Here is an 18,158-nt window from a genome sequence, read left to right on the forward strand (position 1 = left end):
CACGTCCAGTGTTTACATTCCAAAACACTTTCCCTTCTTAACTGTCTACGTATATGTATTTACTACCTTTTCGAAGGCAATTTCTGCATCTATCTTCATGGCAGAAGACAGTAACTTCCACAGACATTGCTGTGAGAACCTGAAATACCACATAATATTCGTCTATAGTCACTTACGGACAACTCATTCGGTATACCGACGGGCTACGGGCTGGGCAACCGGGTTCGATTCCCGGCAGCCTCCTATAAACTGGGTACCGGGGCCTTATTCTCCGAGGGTAGAGAGGCAGAGGCGTGATGCTGAGAACTTACCTCTATCTAGTGCCCAGGTCAAGAATAGTAGAGTTATGCCCCCATAACTCTTCATTAAGCACGCGGACTGCATTACCTTATACTTGTAATTTTCTGGGATTTCTTACTGAAACTTCTGGCGACATTTCAAGATCACTGGGTTCGCATGGAGGCACAGAAATTTGGTGAAGCCGGGTTTAATTTCAGAACACTGTGGTAGGTGGCAGGACCTGTGCCAATACCTCCACTGACCCTGTGATCATATCTCACGGGAGCAATAAAAACTGACCTCGTGAGGTCTTGTAATTCAAGAACAGAAGGTTCACTGTGAAGAAGGAAACCACTGATCGGAATCAGCTCCTTGAAGTTTAACGTTGCTACACAAACCGGTTAAAATAAGACCATGTTTCATGTTAAGTTTTACAATACTAGTTTACACGAAGAGGTCGCCATGAACTTTACCCGACCGTATGTAATAAATCATTCTTAAGACTGTTGAGGACTGTATATACGCAGCCTTACCCAAATTTCTTTGGAGGTGTTTGGAGCAAGACAAAAACAAGTTCTTGGAATAAATAATCGCAGGCTTTCCCTCGATATGACACGGACCGCACGGAAAACGACTCCAACAAACCTTTGTTTTCACGGAAATACATTTACCGAGTTGTTACCTAGCAATTCTTCTAGTTTTTTGTGTATTCCTCGCAGCGGGAACGTCATTTACGAGCCTTTGCCTAGCAACAATAAGAGATATACACAACGACTGGAGGGAGGGATTTATGAAGTACGGCGTTGAGAAGAGCTCATGTGCCATGATATGCGTACCGAGTTTCATGAAGACTGTTTCAGGCACTCAAAAGTTAGTAAGTGGAAATTTACAGACACACAGACAGCACGGAGATCGCATGAACCTACTTTCGTTTTTTTTTAATTAGGAAAAGTAAATAAAAAAGATAATCATATTCGAGAAAATAAGCTTCCATCGAAACAATCAGAATTTGTCAAACGAGATTCTTTATGAAACAAAGGAAAACAGTGGAGGATGCACGAGTATTGCCTGCGGACCAGAGTTCGAACCCTACTCTTCTACTTTTGCTGATATGTATCTTGTGACTTCCCGGCCGGAACACAGCGCTGGAGAGGTTGGGTGTGTGGGAGTGTTGGGTGGGACCATGCCACAAGATGGATCTGTATCGACCCTCCTTCCTCAGCAACGCGAGCTACAGGTGCGCGGTGCAGCATTCATTTGTTTTGTTCTTCGAGGCAAGAGATCATGACATTTTTGTTCACGACCATAAAGCATTTTACCAATTCCTGCATGGAAGACATAGTAGAGGCCTAACCCTTTGCAGCTCAGCGGTTAATATACGCACAGCCTGCTCTAACATAAAAGAAAACCTGTATTTTACACATATATCTAGGGTGTAATTATGGGTTTCGTATGGTTCTCACAATAAACAGCGACTGTTTCCCTAAACAGCATTAACAGGTTGGGCTTTGTAGCGGAGATGTAATGTGTTTCCTGTGAGGCACGAACTGACTTTTACGCCAATATAGTGTATTTCTGTGTTCCATATGGTTCTAACAATAAACAGCAACTGTTTCCCTAAACAGCATTAACCGGTTAGGATTTGTAGGGGAGACGTAATGTGTTTCCTGTGAGGCACGAACTGACTTTTACGCCAATATAGTGTATTTCTGTGTTCCATATGGTTCTAACAATAAACAGCAACTGTTTCCCTAAACAGCATTAACCGGTTGGGCTTTGTAGCGGAGACGTAATGTGTTTCCTGGGAGGTACGGACTGAGTTTTCTGCCCACAGAGTTTATTTGTGTGTTCCGTATGGTTCTCATAATAAACAGCGACAGTTTCCCTAAACAGCATTAACCGGTTGGGTTTTGTAAAGGAGACGTAATGTGTTTCCCATGAGGTACGGACTAAGTTTTCTGCATTAACCGGTTGGGCTCTGTAGCGGAGACGTAATGTGTTTCCTGTGAGATACGAACTGAGTTTTTAAATATCCATCTATTTGGATCTTGATTACATTCACAACTGAACGTCATGCTCCATCTTTTGAAAACCTGACAGATTTTCGGTTTTGCATCATTTTCTAGCTGAGCATATTCTCTTGCTCTCATTCCGTATAATTACTCTGTCTTCATGCAAATGCTGAGATGGTTCCAAAGTTGCTATTCTGCTCTCCTCATGCAGCCCTCGCGACTTAAATTCATCACAATTAAGTTCCCTTGCCATCAACGCCACTACAATCATTTTTCCGATTTATGCGTCGACATAAACCCTAGACTGGAGGTATTGTCACTTATACACATAATATTATGAAGGTACTGTGTTTGAGCTCGTGGTCCTGGAGAGAACATTTCGACCGAAGAGAGATGAAATTGTAGAAAGGTGGTGAAAATTGCATTATAAATTGCACCATTCGTCAAATATAATTAGAATAACGTCAAGGAGGAAAAGCTGAGCAGGGAGTGTAGCGCGCATGGATGATAAGTGCATATAACATTTTGGTAGAAAAGCCAGACAGAAAGAGACTACTATGAAGATCTAGACCTACGTGGGAAGGTAATACTGAAATGGATCGTACAGAAATATGTTGGGATGATATGAACTGGATTCATCGGTCTGAGAATAAGGACCAGTTGGAGGCTCTTGGGAATACGGTGATGAGCCTCCAGGATCCATAAAATTCTGGAAAGTTCTTGAATAGCTGAGCGATTGGCAGCTTCTCAAGAATTCAGATCCACTGAGTTAATTCGTTAGACAGGCAAAAACTTATCTAGGTGAAATCCGGGCAACAAATCAAGTCCTGTAACAGAGTACTTCGCAAGACATAGAACTATAAAGAACGGTACGTTCAGTTTAATTGAATAAGCTGAACCAGCTACTGCGATTTCGTAGTGCTGCATGCTATGCGTTCCGATGATTATAGGCGTTTTTTTTTATTGCTAGTGAGGTGGGACTAAGTCCCCTGTACTGCGGCCACTTCTTGCCTATTGTACCAACCCCAGATGATAGGTGAGGATGATTGTGGAGCACTTGGTGGAATCAAGATTGGCATGGGAAACCGAAGTACTTGGGGAAAACCTGCCTCAGCGCCACTTTGTCCACCACAAATCCCACTTGACTAGACCCGGGATCGAATCCGGGCCGCCGCGATGGGAAGCCAGCGACTAACCGCTTGAGCTATGGCGCGACCCATCATAGACGGTAACTGGAAGTTGTGTTTTGGAAGTGGTCGTGACTAATATTCTAACCATAGTTCCTTATTTTATACTAATACTGGCATACAATACCATTTTTATGTGTATGCAGTCCCTGTGAAAATATTCAAGACATTTATGAAATTTAATTAAATTTCGTTTGAACATTATGACACCCCACGCCATTAAATATTCATACAAAAATGGCCGTGCTAATCTCTGAGATGGGAGCGACACCGTAAAATCTCAATAAAATGATCTGAAATATGTGATAAAACAATATATTTATTCAAATACGCGACGGAGGAACTGGGGTTTGATTTCCTGCAGGGTCAAGAGATTTTCTCTATCGCGTTTCACCTACACCTTCTCCTAGGTCACAGGAGGGGTATTTGCATTATCTAGAACCTAGATTGCGCACGTTATCCCGTCTCTTCAGTTTCTAGCACAAATATTTTTACATGTAGTGTGTCCGTGAGTGTTACATTTCGGTCTAGAAAACCAAGATCAACGGCCGTGGGGATCCGTTTCGCGGACCACGTGACACACTCTATCCGCAAAAATAGGCACTAACTTTGCCGACAAATGCCGGTCGCTCGGTCGGTATAGTTCGCTTGCGGACTATAGGCCATGGAGGTTTTTCTTTGTTTGTTTGAGTGCTACATTTTCCGTCCCTCCCTTTCTTACAGGTTGAATCTCTGTACATTCCATAACTCGTAAACACTCTCCCCTCAGGGGTACGCGCGCAACACGTTGGTGGAAGTGTCACGCGATATATCGATACAATCTAAAGCGTGGCAATTGGTGGTGAGATCGACTGGTTCGGGGTCTGCTGCTTTCAGATGGCAGCACAGGCTCCCAGACTCCACCCTCGCACATCAGTACATCTACTCGTACACACCGCACCATAACAGTGTCTTGCCCTCGGCTGTGGGAATTGGAGCGTACCTGACGTAGGTTCTCACAGCGGTAACTATGCAGATTAATGTCTTCCAGGGTGTGACTCGTATACTCGGGTCTTTTCCGCCGCCTCAGAGGGATTTACTGCCTCCATCTTCAGAGTTGAAAAAAGATCCAAGCATTTAGCCAGCAAGAAGATGGAGAGCAAAGACGTAGACAGTATGTTCCTCCGAAACGTCAGTGAATTTCTATCGGTCTACACGGGGTCACATCAAAGAAAACAATACTAATGACTCATAGTTCTCTGTTAACGGGATGTTATACGAATTCTGGGAAACGGAAAGTAAGAATTAGTCTTAATAAACGCGGCCTTAAATATTTCGAAACTTACAACAAATTACCAAATTTGTTACTACGTAATTCTTTTTTCCATGCTCGTGTCACTTCCCTTCTGTTACAGATCACTCTTTGAATTACACAATTCGTCTGTTATTGAATACTCCCGTGTTACGACCGGCATACATCGTTCTGAAACAGAACACTTCTCCCCACCAACAGATAAAAAATTTTCCTGCAATTTTATGTGAAGTTTTCAAACAACGGAAACCTACCACAGACATGTACAAGTAAACGTTCCTCATTACGTAATTTTCCCCATTCTCATGTTACCTCATCTTTGTCAGGGACGGCACTTTAGAGTTCAGTACTTGTCTGTTATCATTAACCTCTTCCGTGATACCGAACTCCTCTTTCCTCACTTATTTAAGAGAGACACTGCACATACAAGAGCACAACTAACCCAGATATTCAGTAAGCTTCATGCAGTGTCAGTAAGAGCACTTACGTTGGGAGATGTAAGTTACAAACAGAGGTAAGCATCCCCATGAATACGTATGGTGGCGTGCAGGCATAGCTCCATGGATTAACCCTACGGAGACGAACAGTCAGCTTCACGGGTAATAAGGACCCGGTCCCCGTTGGGTAGGAGGCTGGGTGGGGCCCACAGAGGAAGTTACGTCCTCTGGCGGGAATAGAGCCCCAATTCGTTCAGGCCACAGCCTGCTCACTGCATTGAGCTATTCGGGCCAATAAAGATAGCAGTACCCACCGGAAATGAGGCTGAGTGGGTCACATGACCAGTGTGGAGGCACGAATCGAACTCGGACTTCTCAGCCCTTAAACCGCAGCCTAGTCACTGTTTTGACTGAGCTATCCAGGCCCAAAGGGCCACCGGTGGTCCCCAAGAGCATTCACGACGCTGTGAAAGAATAAAAAAATTCATGGCCATTGTTGGAAATCGAACCTGGATTCCTAGGCCATTCATCTCTTAGGCTGGTCACTATATCGACTGAGCTATCCCGGCTCTTACCTTTTAAAAGTAACATAATCAGGGCCCTTTGTTGCGTGATATCTGGCTCAAACTGGGCTATCAGGAGATACGGGGTGGATTTCTTCGGGCCGCCCCAGCGTCCGTCTTTCTATCCGCATTCCCACGTTTCGTTTTACACAACCCCCCCTCCCACAGACCATCCTTTCAGCTTTCTTCTTCTTTTATATTATTCTTCATCATCACAATTTCATCACCTCCTCCCACTCGTTTCTATCTAGTTCCTTTTGTTCCTCAGTTGCGTCATTCAGCAAGTGAACGTCAGTGGCGTACTGTCCATATCAGAGGTTCTCCAGACTACAGAATTATATCACCTACATTCAGGGATTAGGTAAAAGGACAGCTCCATCTCTTCCTTGGTCTGCCAACAACTCTCTTTCCTCTTGGTAGTTATATGATAATTTGTTTCCGAAGATGGGCAAAGTTTCTGAACATTTATATCACGAGTGAGATTCGAAACTACGATCCCAATGTTTGAGCGGGCAAAATATTTCGTCACTCAGACAGCGCAACCACTCTGCTCAACAGTATGTCATTCTGATCTAACCGGCTTCCTTCTCTGATATACTATTATTATTATTATTATTATCATCATTATCATTATTAGTATTATTATTATTATTATTTAACTGCAAATGGGTTTTCACCCGGTGGCAGTGGTGTTACAATAAGACAACAGACAAATAACACAAATAAACACGTTCAAACAAAACACAGCACACAAACATTGGTAGAAAATTAACATAATGTATAATAAACTAATAATAACATACTTCAGTTTGCTTGTTGGAGATTATAACATTCCTCTCTATACAAAAAGAAGCGCCCAACGTTCGCTCTGCGCCGGTTCCGGACAATCCCTAGGAACAATGATGCAGGCCAGATCTGATGGCTTACATATTAGCTGACCGCAGAGTCTGATAACAGATGGCGCGGCGTATCGTAGTAATAGATAATAGATGGTTTATGAGTATTACCTATGTGTGCATTAATATAAATACATTCTTATGCTTTAGTAGTTTTCATGTACTCACATAAGTGGCAGGTGTCTGTTCGAATCTGCTCCATCTGAAAGAAAAAGATGCAACTTAATTCGATATCTTAGCACGGAAATAAGGAAACAAAAGTGTGAAAGGAACAGAGGAAAGGAAGAAATGCATAAAAGAAATGATTCAACGAACTTTCCAAATAATACTTAATTTTAAATATATTAAAATAATTAGATAAAGAAAAAAAATACTGTTCCTTACAGCACAATATAACTGTGCCAATGATTCATTCATTCATTCATTATTAGAGGGGGTGGGTTTCCCCATGCACCGCGACAAGTTGTTGATCTATTGTACGTCCCCCTTTGATATTCTACCAGTCGCCATACCCTTCCGATACTGGTGCTTGCTATCAGCCCCGTTCAGCCAGCGAGTTCGGCCCCTCTACTGGCAGAGGTACCCGATATTTCCCCCATCTATCGGAGGCATTGGAAAATACTTGGGCGGGAAACTTTTTACATAATATTGCTCAGAGGTCTCCTAGAGACATGAGGATCTTTTACGTGCCGTAAATCTACGACACGGGACCCACGGCTTAAAGTCCCTCCGGAGGAGTTGTTCCCTGAATTTTTCCGCCCTTAAAAATTCCACGACCTCCGTACCTTGAGTCATGAGGTGGGAACGTTACCCCTAGACTACGGACGCCACTGTGCCAATGATAATCTGACATATACCAACAAAACCAAACTTATTAGGAACTTTATGAATATATTATCCGGTGCTATGACCGAGACCCGAATCCAGCACCTCCCAAAAACTACTCCAGAGGACCCCCCCCCCTTCCTTACTAACTCGTTTAGTACTTGGTTTATCAAATGTTATCCCGATCAACAAACGGAGTCAGAAAATATTTCAGGATGTTGATCACTGGATTTTTATTCACATGAATTTAAATGTTAGCACAGAGAATCGAAGCGTTGGCCAGTCGGACAGTGGTTCCAGATCGTGCATGGTCAAGGGGGAATGAGTGTAATAAATTCACGTCTCTCTTCCACCCCACCCCTCTCCCCCGCGCTGGACCAGGAACCAATTCACTTAGCCCAGCTGATTATGTTATGTGATATGGGCAACAAACAAACAATAAAGTAAAAACCTTTCAATTAGGCGATAAGTCGATTGCTGGTGGAGCCCACGAGTCCCATGTTTGTGAGGATAGGAGACCTGGGGTTCTATGGGAAGGTTACTACCTGATTTATTAATTTGGTTTAGTGTACACAGACGATAATTATAGTGGGAGAAAGGGCCTTGTACAGTATAGGCAAATACACACGAGATATCTCGAGTGTAACGTTGGATGTATGCACGAATTAGGGGGTTCACGTTAAGTAGAGGAGACAGAAGATTTGTCTTAAGAGTGATGGCAACTCGCGCGGTGGTCCCAGAATACTTAGTATGCCCTTCACGTAAGCTGAAGGTCCGTGAGTTCAGTCCCTTCTGTAGCATGCGCTCCACTTGAGAAGCAACCCAAGGCTAATGATTCATTCCATGCTTTTCAATGTTCGGGTAGGGGGGATAAATGCTATGACGGCTTCAAGCCCACAAATCCCATTATCGCAATATGTGGGATTGTGTGTGCAGAATGCAGAGTTTTATTATGTTGAAGCAGGTGGTAAAGTAAAAGGTAACGCTATTCCTGTAACAGGCCGTGGAGACCCGTAGGGTTGTGAGACGTCAAGGCTCTCACGTTTTCTAGACAATCGGCTCATAGATGGCGGTAAGGTTGTCAGCCTTACGAACCGGCCGCCCTTTACCCCCAGGAAGATTCCTGGTACTCATTTCTGTTAGAGATTGAGTCAACTCCAGGGTCATAGTGCAGCTGGAAGGTTAACGTCAATTGAAAAATCCAACGACCTCATCGGAAATCGAACCCGCGACCTTCCGGCTTGTAGCATAGTGCCTCAACCAACTGGAGGTGGTACATATATTAACCATTGGGCTTTAAAGGGTTAAGACGCTATACGACAAGGAATGGTAAGATAATTGATGATCAATCGAAAGGGATTGGCAAAGCAGCGGTCGTGGCCTACTTCACGTACACTCCCGCATTTTGTCTGGATCGAGTGAGGAAAACTCCAAAAATTCTCGGTCAGTGTAGATGGTGTTCCGGCCAGGATTCGAACAGAGAACCTTCCCTATATATCTCTAGAGCATTACAGTTAGACTAACTTTCCTTGACGACGTTCAATCTCGTAGCTTATCGACGTTTCGGAGGAACGTTCTGCCTCCGTATTCAAGCTTGAAGAATAAGAGAAGCAAGCAAATCGCTTGCTGCTTGCTTCTTTCTGGATTAAAGCTCGACTTACTCTTAGTTCCTGAAGAAGACGACAGTATTTTCCACCGAAATATCGCAACACTTTTCCAGACTGCATTGCGTCCTTTCTATAAGCCAGCCACTTTCATAATAACAGTTGGGAGAATCGCAAATACAACAAAATATGCATAGAATATTTAGGAACACGGACAATCCTAAAAATGTATCCTTTAATTCCTATGCTGGCAAGACGACACTTTGGATTGCGAAAGCTATTCTCTTTCGTGGGTCAATATGTCCATGAAATTTCTCTAAGAACATCAAATACATGGAAGGAAACTAACTGAAATATTTCTTGACCATATAGTTAAGACAAAATGCCAACAGATGTCACATGCTGTCAGATATAGCAATATTTAAAACGGTCGAAAATTGCGACGCTTGGCACTTATAGGGTTAAGCCTAGTATTGCTGAGTTCATGAGAATGCTACTACTGATAACGATGTATCTTACCGTAAACACACCATCATAATCTTCAAAGAACACTAATACACGCTATATTTTAATCAATACATCTATTCAAGTGAAGTCAAGTTAATTTCTTGAAGACTGAAATCGTAGCCACTTCTTGTCTGATGATCTCGCCTCTGTTCGGTCGCAGAGCCGGGTCACAATTTAGAGGTCAGGTTCGCGTGTCAGCACGTCTTCTGTGAATTTCTTTCAGCCAAGCCCCGGTGCGAGTTTCACAGGCCAAGTCTGGTTTGCGTTCTCTCCGCCGCTTCATTTCTCATATTTACTTAACAAGCAATTTATTTTAACAAAGGCACTCGTGCTCACGAACACAGTTAAGTCATTCCAGGGATGTTAAAATTTCTTTGTTAATAAAGTATTTGTAACTTCATTTGGAGAGAGGACGAGGCTTCGCTGATGTTCTTGCTGTACGCCTGCATCACGCAATTTGAGAAGTTGCCCGGCTTCAAATGCCTTTCACGCCATGATGTATGGGAACTCTCACCGTGGTTGCCGTCTCCCAGGGGTACAAGAAGTCTTCCAGCGAGCAGGTTAGCGTAGTGGTAACGTTCTACTTGTATATTTGATAGGCAATCGTTCGAATTTTGGTCAGAACGCCAACTATCGTGACTTACCTAAGTCACTTGAAGCATATTCCGAGAAAATAACCCCGATTAAGCTATAACCACTTCCTTCCAAATCCCTTCTATGTCATCATTCGTTAATACTATTCGATACTGTACCCTATATTTACAAGATACTGAGAGTGTTGTAAAATAATCCATAAAATATAAATCTTCTACACTGAAGATGTGAGTAGAAAGTTACTCCGAAACGTTAATAGATATCTACCGCATTGGACGTAAATTTAAATCCTAGAAGATCATAATCTTCCTTTCACATTGGCTTCCCTTTACAACTACCACCACAGTCAATAAGTTCGTGGAATGGCTGCAAAGTGCCGTACGGGAATTTACTGCCAATATATTTCAGCAATGATTTCGGCAGCTATATCAACGTTGGCAGACTTGCATAGAGGCCAACGGCAACTATTTTGAGGGCCGATGTGGATCTGCGTAAGTGTATGTGAATGCCTTCTAATATGATGCGATAAAACCACATTCCACGAACTTAATGACTTCACCACGTATTAATGTTATCCACAAACTAAGATGTTCACATGACGACAGGATTCTGAAGAGGTTTACCTGTGGGACCTACCTTACCCCTCACCCGAGAATGGAAACAAACCTAGTTCCCGAAACGTCGTGTTCTCTAGTCTTTTTTTTAGAATACCGGACGATGGATGTAGTCCACACCCAGTAATTCTGAGTTATACAACGAAGTTTCTTCACTTACACGGAGTGGAGAGCGAAGTTGTCCCTACGATTTGAAGGCGAAACGGGAAATTATTATTATTATTATTATTATTATTATTATTACTATTTACTGCAATTGGCTGTCCACCCGGAGGCTGTAGACCTTATATTGGCACAGACAAGGAAATTAGGTAAAGGTAAAAAGAAAGTAAAGCTATCCCTGTAACAGGCCGTGGAGGCCCATAGGGTTCTGAGACGTCGAGGCTCCCACATTTTCTCTAGACAATCGGCTCACAGATGGCGGTAAGGTTGTCATCCTTACGTGTCGGCCGCGCTTTAACCCCAGGAAGATTCTTGGTACTTATTTCTGTTAGAGGCTGAGTCGACCCCAGGGCCACTGTGTGGCTCGAAGGATTAGGTAAATTGAAAAAATCCACCTCACTGGGACTCGAACCCGCGAACTTCCGGCTTGTATCATAGTGCCTCAACCAATTACGCTACCGCGTGACCCTCAACGAAATCGGACTCTACATAAAGCGACCAATACAAAACAAAGTACACACAATGCAGATTCAAATACATACACACAACAATCCCAATGAATTTCAGTAACCTCGCTGTTCATAAAGTCACACAAGGGCACGTGAATGTGCAGCTCTAACCATTTTGACTTCAGCGCCTGATTGTCCCGTCACCCATCCAGCAGGAACCTGAGTAAGTCTGGACACGTGGCCGCGCCATAGCTCAAGCGGTTAGTCACTGGCTTCCCACTGCGGCGGCCCGGGTTCGATCCAGGGTCTGGTCAAGTGGAATTTGTGGTGGACAAAGTGGCGCCGGGGCAGGTTTTCTCCGAGTACTTCGGTTTCTTCTGCCAATCTTCATTCCACCAGTTGCTCCACAATCACCCTCCCCTATCATCTGGGGCTGGTACAATAGGCAGGAAGTGGCCGCAGTACAAGGGACTTAGTCCCACCCCACTAGCAATAAAAGAAAGTCTGGACTCTCCCCTGTCGGGAAGGGAATGTAGTTTGTGTGACGTCGAGCTCGTAGCGCAGTGTATCTGTAGACTCCACTTACTACGTTCAGGGCTACAACACAAACTGCAACTCAATTCTGGGAAACGCCCGATTCAGTTCTCACGCCGTTACTCATTGCGCGGTCGGCACGACTAGGCTACGTGAAGGGCGACCGAGGAATCGGGGTCCGATTCTCAGCAAGATGGTCCAGACCGGCTCTAGAGCCCGCCCAGCCTCATATCCAATGGCTACCGTGCCCCGCTGTTTACACGGGACATGACGCTGCTCACTCACTGACAACACGAGTGCTGAGGCTACGAATGCGTGAAGCTATACCTCCACTCCTGCATACGCTTTCCTGGCGTGGTGCTTTACCAAGTACAGGGACAACTCTATATATTTCACTTCTCAACCAACCTATTATTTTTGGAATTTAGGCCCTGAAAACTGTGATTAAATTCAGGGCCGAAGCAAGTAATAACTTGAAAAAGGAGACAATACGAGCTTCCTAAACGTCGGTGAAATTCTATTGGACAACAACGTACTCCGTACCTCTTCCATGGTGTTCTGCAATCATACTTGTGCGTGATACGAGACAACTCGGTCAAGTGGACTGGACAGTGGGCAGGGCTTCCGTTCCTGACAACAGTAGGAGTCTATATATTCGTCATGACATCCAAACAGACACTGGTTACAACCCAGCCTCCTGTTCCTGTGGACATTTAGCAGAGGTAAAACGGCCTAAGCTTAACGCTAGCCAATTTCTTTCATCTGCTGTAGTGACGCAGGATATGTGTATGTTTACCTTCGCATTTGTACACGCGTTAATGACGTATTGTTTAGTTGCTGTTCTAGAACCCATGGTCCACGGGCCGTGGGGACGAGGTAGCGTAGTTGGTTGAGGCACTATACTACAGTGCGTACAATCAAGTGCGCGCCGCGGCTGCAATTTGCCGTGAGTCATACCACCGCAGAACGGATGCAGTCGCGGGGAGTGTTGCAACTCCTCCCCGTGACTGCATCCGTTCTGCGGTGGTATGACTCACGGCAAATTGCAGCCGCGGCGCGCACTTGATTGTACGCACTGTACAAGCAGTAAGGTCACGGGTTCCATTCCGGATGAGGTCATTGCATTTTGCAATTGACCTAATCCTTCCAGCCGCACTATGGCCCTGGGGTCAACTCAGCCTCTAAGATGAGTACCAGGAATCTTCCTGGGGGTAAAGGGCGACCGGCGCGTAAGTCTGACAACCTCACCGCCATCTGTGAGCCGACTGTCTAGAAAATGTAGGAGCCTCAACATCTCACAACCCTATGGGCCTCCACAGTCTGTTACAGCGATAACTTTAATTAACCTTACCATGCTTGACGGACCACCAGCGGTCCATGAAAATATTTCAAGCGACCCGCTTCAACGTTTAAGGACAAAGTGACTTCAACAGTCAAGATGGAGGCATCCAGGCTCCAGGTGAACAATGCCACCCATCACACTGACTAATGCAAGTTTATGTTATCTTTTATTTATGCACAGACATGTGATTTGCATCGCAAAGTCTTAATATTATTGTAATTTTAAAAATCGTGGGTGTGTCTCACATTAAACCGAAAATTCTTCAGATTTATTTTAATATCCGGGTCCTTGTAGTCAGTGGTCCACAAGATTCTGGGAACCCCTGAAGAATCGGCAAATTACCGAGTGATCTGAAGTAACCGTAACTCTAGGCTTGTATTGGGGAGGTTCTCGGTTCGAATCTAGGCCAGAATACCGCCTATACTAACCGAATATCTTCGTACATTTCCTCAGTCCCTCTCATATTAGGCCACGACCACTTCACTCCAAATCATTCATGAATCCTCCTGCTATCTGACGCTCTCGTCTCGGTACTAGGAGCGTCGTTAATACAAACTAAAAGCAAACGTCGCAAATTTAATTGTATCTTCAATTTTACATTAAGATACATTTATAAACAATAAAGTGGCCGGCTACGGCATGAAGTGATCTACAATGGAACCTTTGAACTTAGGGTCTTCGTGGAATTGTATATCAAATTGATTATACTGACTTTAGCCGCATTAAATGTCACGTAACCGCATTTCCTGTAAGGTCGATAATGTATCTCAATAACATGGAGCATTTAACCTTACGGAGAATCTAAATAGAGCCATTGTATTCTCATGTCGTGAACTGTATGTATCGTGTGTAGAATTCTTAACGAAGGTATAAACCTGTACTGTATGTTCCATGCAGTACGTTTTGTCCAGAGTACATAAATATACTAATATTAATGTGTAGGTAACCATAGCATGCTAATGATGTGTTTACATTATACAGGTAAATTATTTATTACGAAATTACTTTGAGATTTCAAGTTCAGTTTGTGAATATATTATTATTAGCCTATTAGTCTAATCTAAATACACAAAGGCATATAAAACTGGCATAATGCATAAGGGGAACATGTCCATAGACCTCGTTTCACATCTACTTAGCATTCTGTAATAAATTATGTTGCTTTAGAATTGTCGGTTTATCACAAAGCATGCAAGTTGAAGGACCACTTCTTATCGGCCATCCGTCATTATTTCTTCAATACAGGGATATCTGCAGCTACACTCCATCATCAAGAACAATGTAATGCGAGGGGCAACGGGAGTTGAGGCATGCGTACAACAAATATTGAAGATAAAACATCCTGGACGACTTAGACGTAGAGAGGAGGACATATTAAAACAGAGCTTAAAGGAATAGTAACGGATTCAACCGGCTCTTGGTAAAGTCCAATGAAGACTGGTGAGAATACAGTGATGAATCTTCAGTTCAAATAAAGCTTCACTACTTTTCTCCATGGAATCGGTTCGTGAGGCCCACTTCTGAGCAGTTTCTGAAATGTGAAATACGATATTAGGGTCCTACGTGAAATATTGCTGAAGAAAATATTACGTAAAAGGAATGCGTGTAGGATTTTGGTGCGATAGCCACAAAGGACAGAGACCACTAGGAAGACCTAGATGTGTGACATGTAGACCCATTTCTAGGAAACGAGTTGGCGAAAACTTTGCCCGATTTACGAAAAATAATATATAAGTCTGACATATTCTTCAATATAGAGGGAAGGGGGGGGGGTCCTGAAGCGACGTAACTGCCTCAGCTGCAGCCGTGAGCAGGGCAAATCACTTGTTTACGCTCACAAATCAAACATTTGTCGCAAACACATTCGTGCACAAAAAAAAAAGTGTCATTTTCATAAAACGAGGATTTTCCGTGACACACTGGTGAACGTAACAAAGTTCTGCTACACCAATCGTGTTCACAAGAGCCCTCCACTGGTCTACCTATCCTGAGCCAGATCAATCCAATCAATACCATCCCATTCTATCTCTCTAAGATCCATTTTAATATGGTTCACTCACTTACGCCTCGATCTTCCCATTGAACTATTTCCTTCTGGCTTTCTCACCAATATTTTATATGCATTCCTCTTCCCCCCATTCGTGCTACATGCCCTGCCCACCTCATCCTTCTTGTCTTGATCATTCTAATTATACTTGAAGAAGAGTAAAAGTTATGAAGCTCCTCATTATGCAGTTTTGTCTCTTAGTGATCCACGACGAAATGTGATTTAACTAAATTTTACAATATTTTAACAGTAAATATTTAATGCTAAGTTATTTGATGTCCCGTTATTGATTTTATAATAAGAACAATAGAATTATAAAGCAACAGAGGTTAAAATATTAAACAATAAGTACTGGGAAGAACTAACAGCCAATTTTTGTTTGATACGACACGAATCGCATTGGAAAACGACGTCACCAGCAATTCTTCACTTCCACTGAAACATATTTACCGAGTTGTTACCTAGCAACGACAGGGGGATACACAGATAGACCAACAGACACACGAGACTAACAATTCTTCTATTGTTCTTGTATTCGTTGCCGCGTGTACGTCTTTACCGAACCGTTGCCTAGCAAAAAAAGAAGAGATACATATACAGACACACAGACTGATGGGAGGGATTTATAAAGTGCGCCGTTGAGATGGGCTCAGGCGCCATGATATACATACCGAATTTCGTAAAGCCTGGTTCAGCCAATCGAAAGCAAACAGAGACACAGACAGCCTGGGGATCGCATAAGCCAAATTTAATTTTGTCGAAATAAGGAAAAAGTATTCTAAGAACGAGTCTGAACATTGGACTCCAGGAACGTAACACTATACTACCCGTGCTATAATGAATTCGACTTTACGCGTTTTGACTTGTGAACGCACGAAGCCGCGTGTCAGTGAATGCGGAACTCTGAGAGCCGTTCAGCTGCTGTTCCAGACAATTTAGCAATTACATGAATGCCAGAAGATACCACGCAAGTCATTCAATGATCCCTGAGTCTTCGTTTGAGATGACGCAATGCATTATCTAGTCTTAGAGCATTACATGCTGTAACATGATTGCAATTCATGTTTGATTAACATGAAAGTTTTCGGCAGGTCATCAACCAGTATAGAAATATGTTCCATAGAATTAGCTTAACATACCCATGTGAATGTCAGCTCAGCTATGAATACGCCTTATTATGTGCTTCAACGTACAGACAAGAACATTCAGTCTACGCTTATTACTGACTGAACATCAGAAGAAAACTATTCAAGCACATTTGATTACTTCACACGGAGCGTTCAGATAGCCCCTGAACACACAACATTTCACTGTGTGTAACCTACACACGGACATAACCTAACCAGCTAAGAAGGAGAGACCCTGTCGAGAAGCCGACAGCTCCTTAGTAACATTTCCAGCATCTTACAGACCGTCAATTATCCATACCCTAAGCCAGATTCATCCATTCCACATTTTTTTCATTCTATTTCTTTGAGATCCATTTTAATATCATCCTTCCATCCAATGTATGTCTCCCTAATTATATTTTTCCATCAGGATTTCTTACAGACATTTTGTTATGAACTTTTCTCCCATGCATGCTACATGCTTTACCCCACCTCATGCTCAATTATGTGACTGCATACTAATATACTTAAAAGTGAAATCGTAACAGGCACATCTTGTCTACCGATCCATACGTTTCATATCCAAATGTAACTATACAGATATCGACTAAATTTGGTATTAGTGGGCTGTCGAGTGAAACAGAATATTCGTTAGTACAGTCAAACAAACATTACACGAATCTGGAAAGAATTTCTTTGGAGACGTAACGGTGTCTTGGGGAACATGATGCGTTGCCAGGCAACGGTTCCGTAAACGCGGTCCAACACGCAACAACAGATGAGGCTGTTTCCTATGTCCTCCTCGCCAAGCCCAGTGCTGGTAACGAACCAATGAACTGACAGTCTGACAACTGACACATGTTTTCTGTGGGGTCCGTGCCGAGAATTATAAGAGGTTCCAGAATAACAGAGAAGGCAGTCCAAGCGGGTTGAGTTGAGAGCACAATGTCGAGAATGGAGCATGGAGATTGAGTACAGGTTATGGCGGAGGAGTACAGAGTGATTGAAGACAAGAAGACTTCATAGTGATAGTTTGTGTGTTAAGATCCGTTGCCAGGAGACGATTAGTGAAGACTGGGAATCCTAGTGCGTGTGCAACGGTGAATAACACAGCGGTATAACTGAGTGTGATTAAGAGACCCTGTAACCGAAGTGCCAGTAAATCCAATCATCCAACCTAGAATCCGTTATTTTCGTCACGCGTACCCCCCCCCATACACGTGACAATACTTTGTACTCCTCTCAAGATGCTCTTAGAATGACCAACTGTCTGAGATGGGTGATACATGTAGAGCGCACGGGAGAGAAACCTGAACGAAGGATATTACTAGGACGACCCAGGCATAAATCCTAGAATGATACTAAAATTTTAGAGAAACAGGATTTACTGAAGTGCGTCTGACTAATTTGGCTCAGGATATGTACCAGTGGTGCGTCTTGTGAACACGACAATGAACTTCCAGTGCGATTAAATGTTGAGAATTTCTTCAGTGACTAAGTATTAGTTCTTCAAGAACAACTCTGGTCCGTGAAGTTAGTCAGTCAGTCTGTTAGTAAGATAGATAGCTGGGATCTAAAATTTTGCCTGAAACACTTCTCGATAGGTAAATGTAAAGTGCAATACGGCCCTTTGCTTAAGGAACTAAGCATGACGTCATGAAGACATATGGGCGGTGCCGGTATAGCTCTACAAATATTTACCTCGG

At 43.3% G+C, this 18,158-nt stretch overlaps 1 protein-coding gene across 3 annotated transcripts in view; it reads right to left on the reverse strand.

Moving 5' to 3' along the window:
- Window positions 1-18,158, reverse strand: part of LOC117282949 — a 577,502-nt gene that overhangs the window by 243,056 nt on the left and 316,288 nt on the right. For all 3 annotated transcript variants that reach the window (XM_033754680.1, XM_033754682.1, XM_033754681.1), the window contains one exon: window positions 6,834-6,867. In XM_033754680.1, coding sequence (XP_033610571.1) covers window positions 6,834-6,867 — 34 coding nt within the window. The remainder of the gene's footprint in view (window positions 1-6,833; window positions 6,868-18,158) is intronic.

This window comes from Cryptotermes secundus, unplaced genomic scaffold (assembly GCF_002891405.2).
Source record: "Cryptotermes secundus unplaced genomic scaffold, Csec_1.0 scaffold247, whole genome shotgun sequence".
Classification (NCBI taxonomy): Eukaryota; Metazoa; Arthropoda; class Insecta; order Blattodea; family Kalotermitidae; genus Cryptotermes; species Cryptotermes secundus.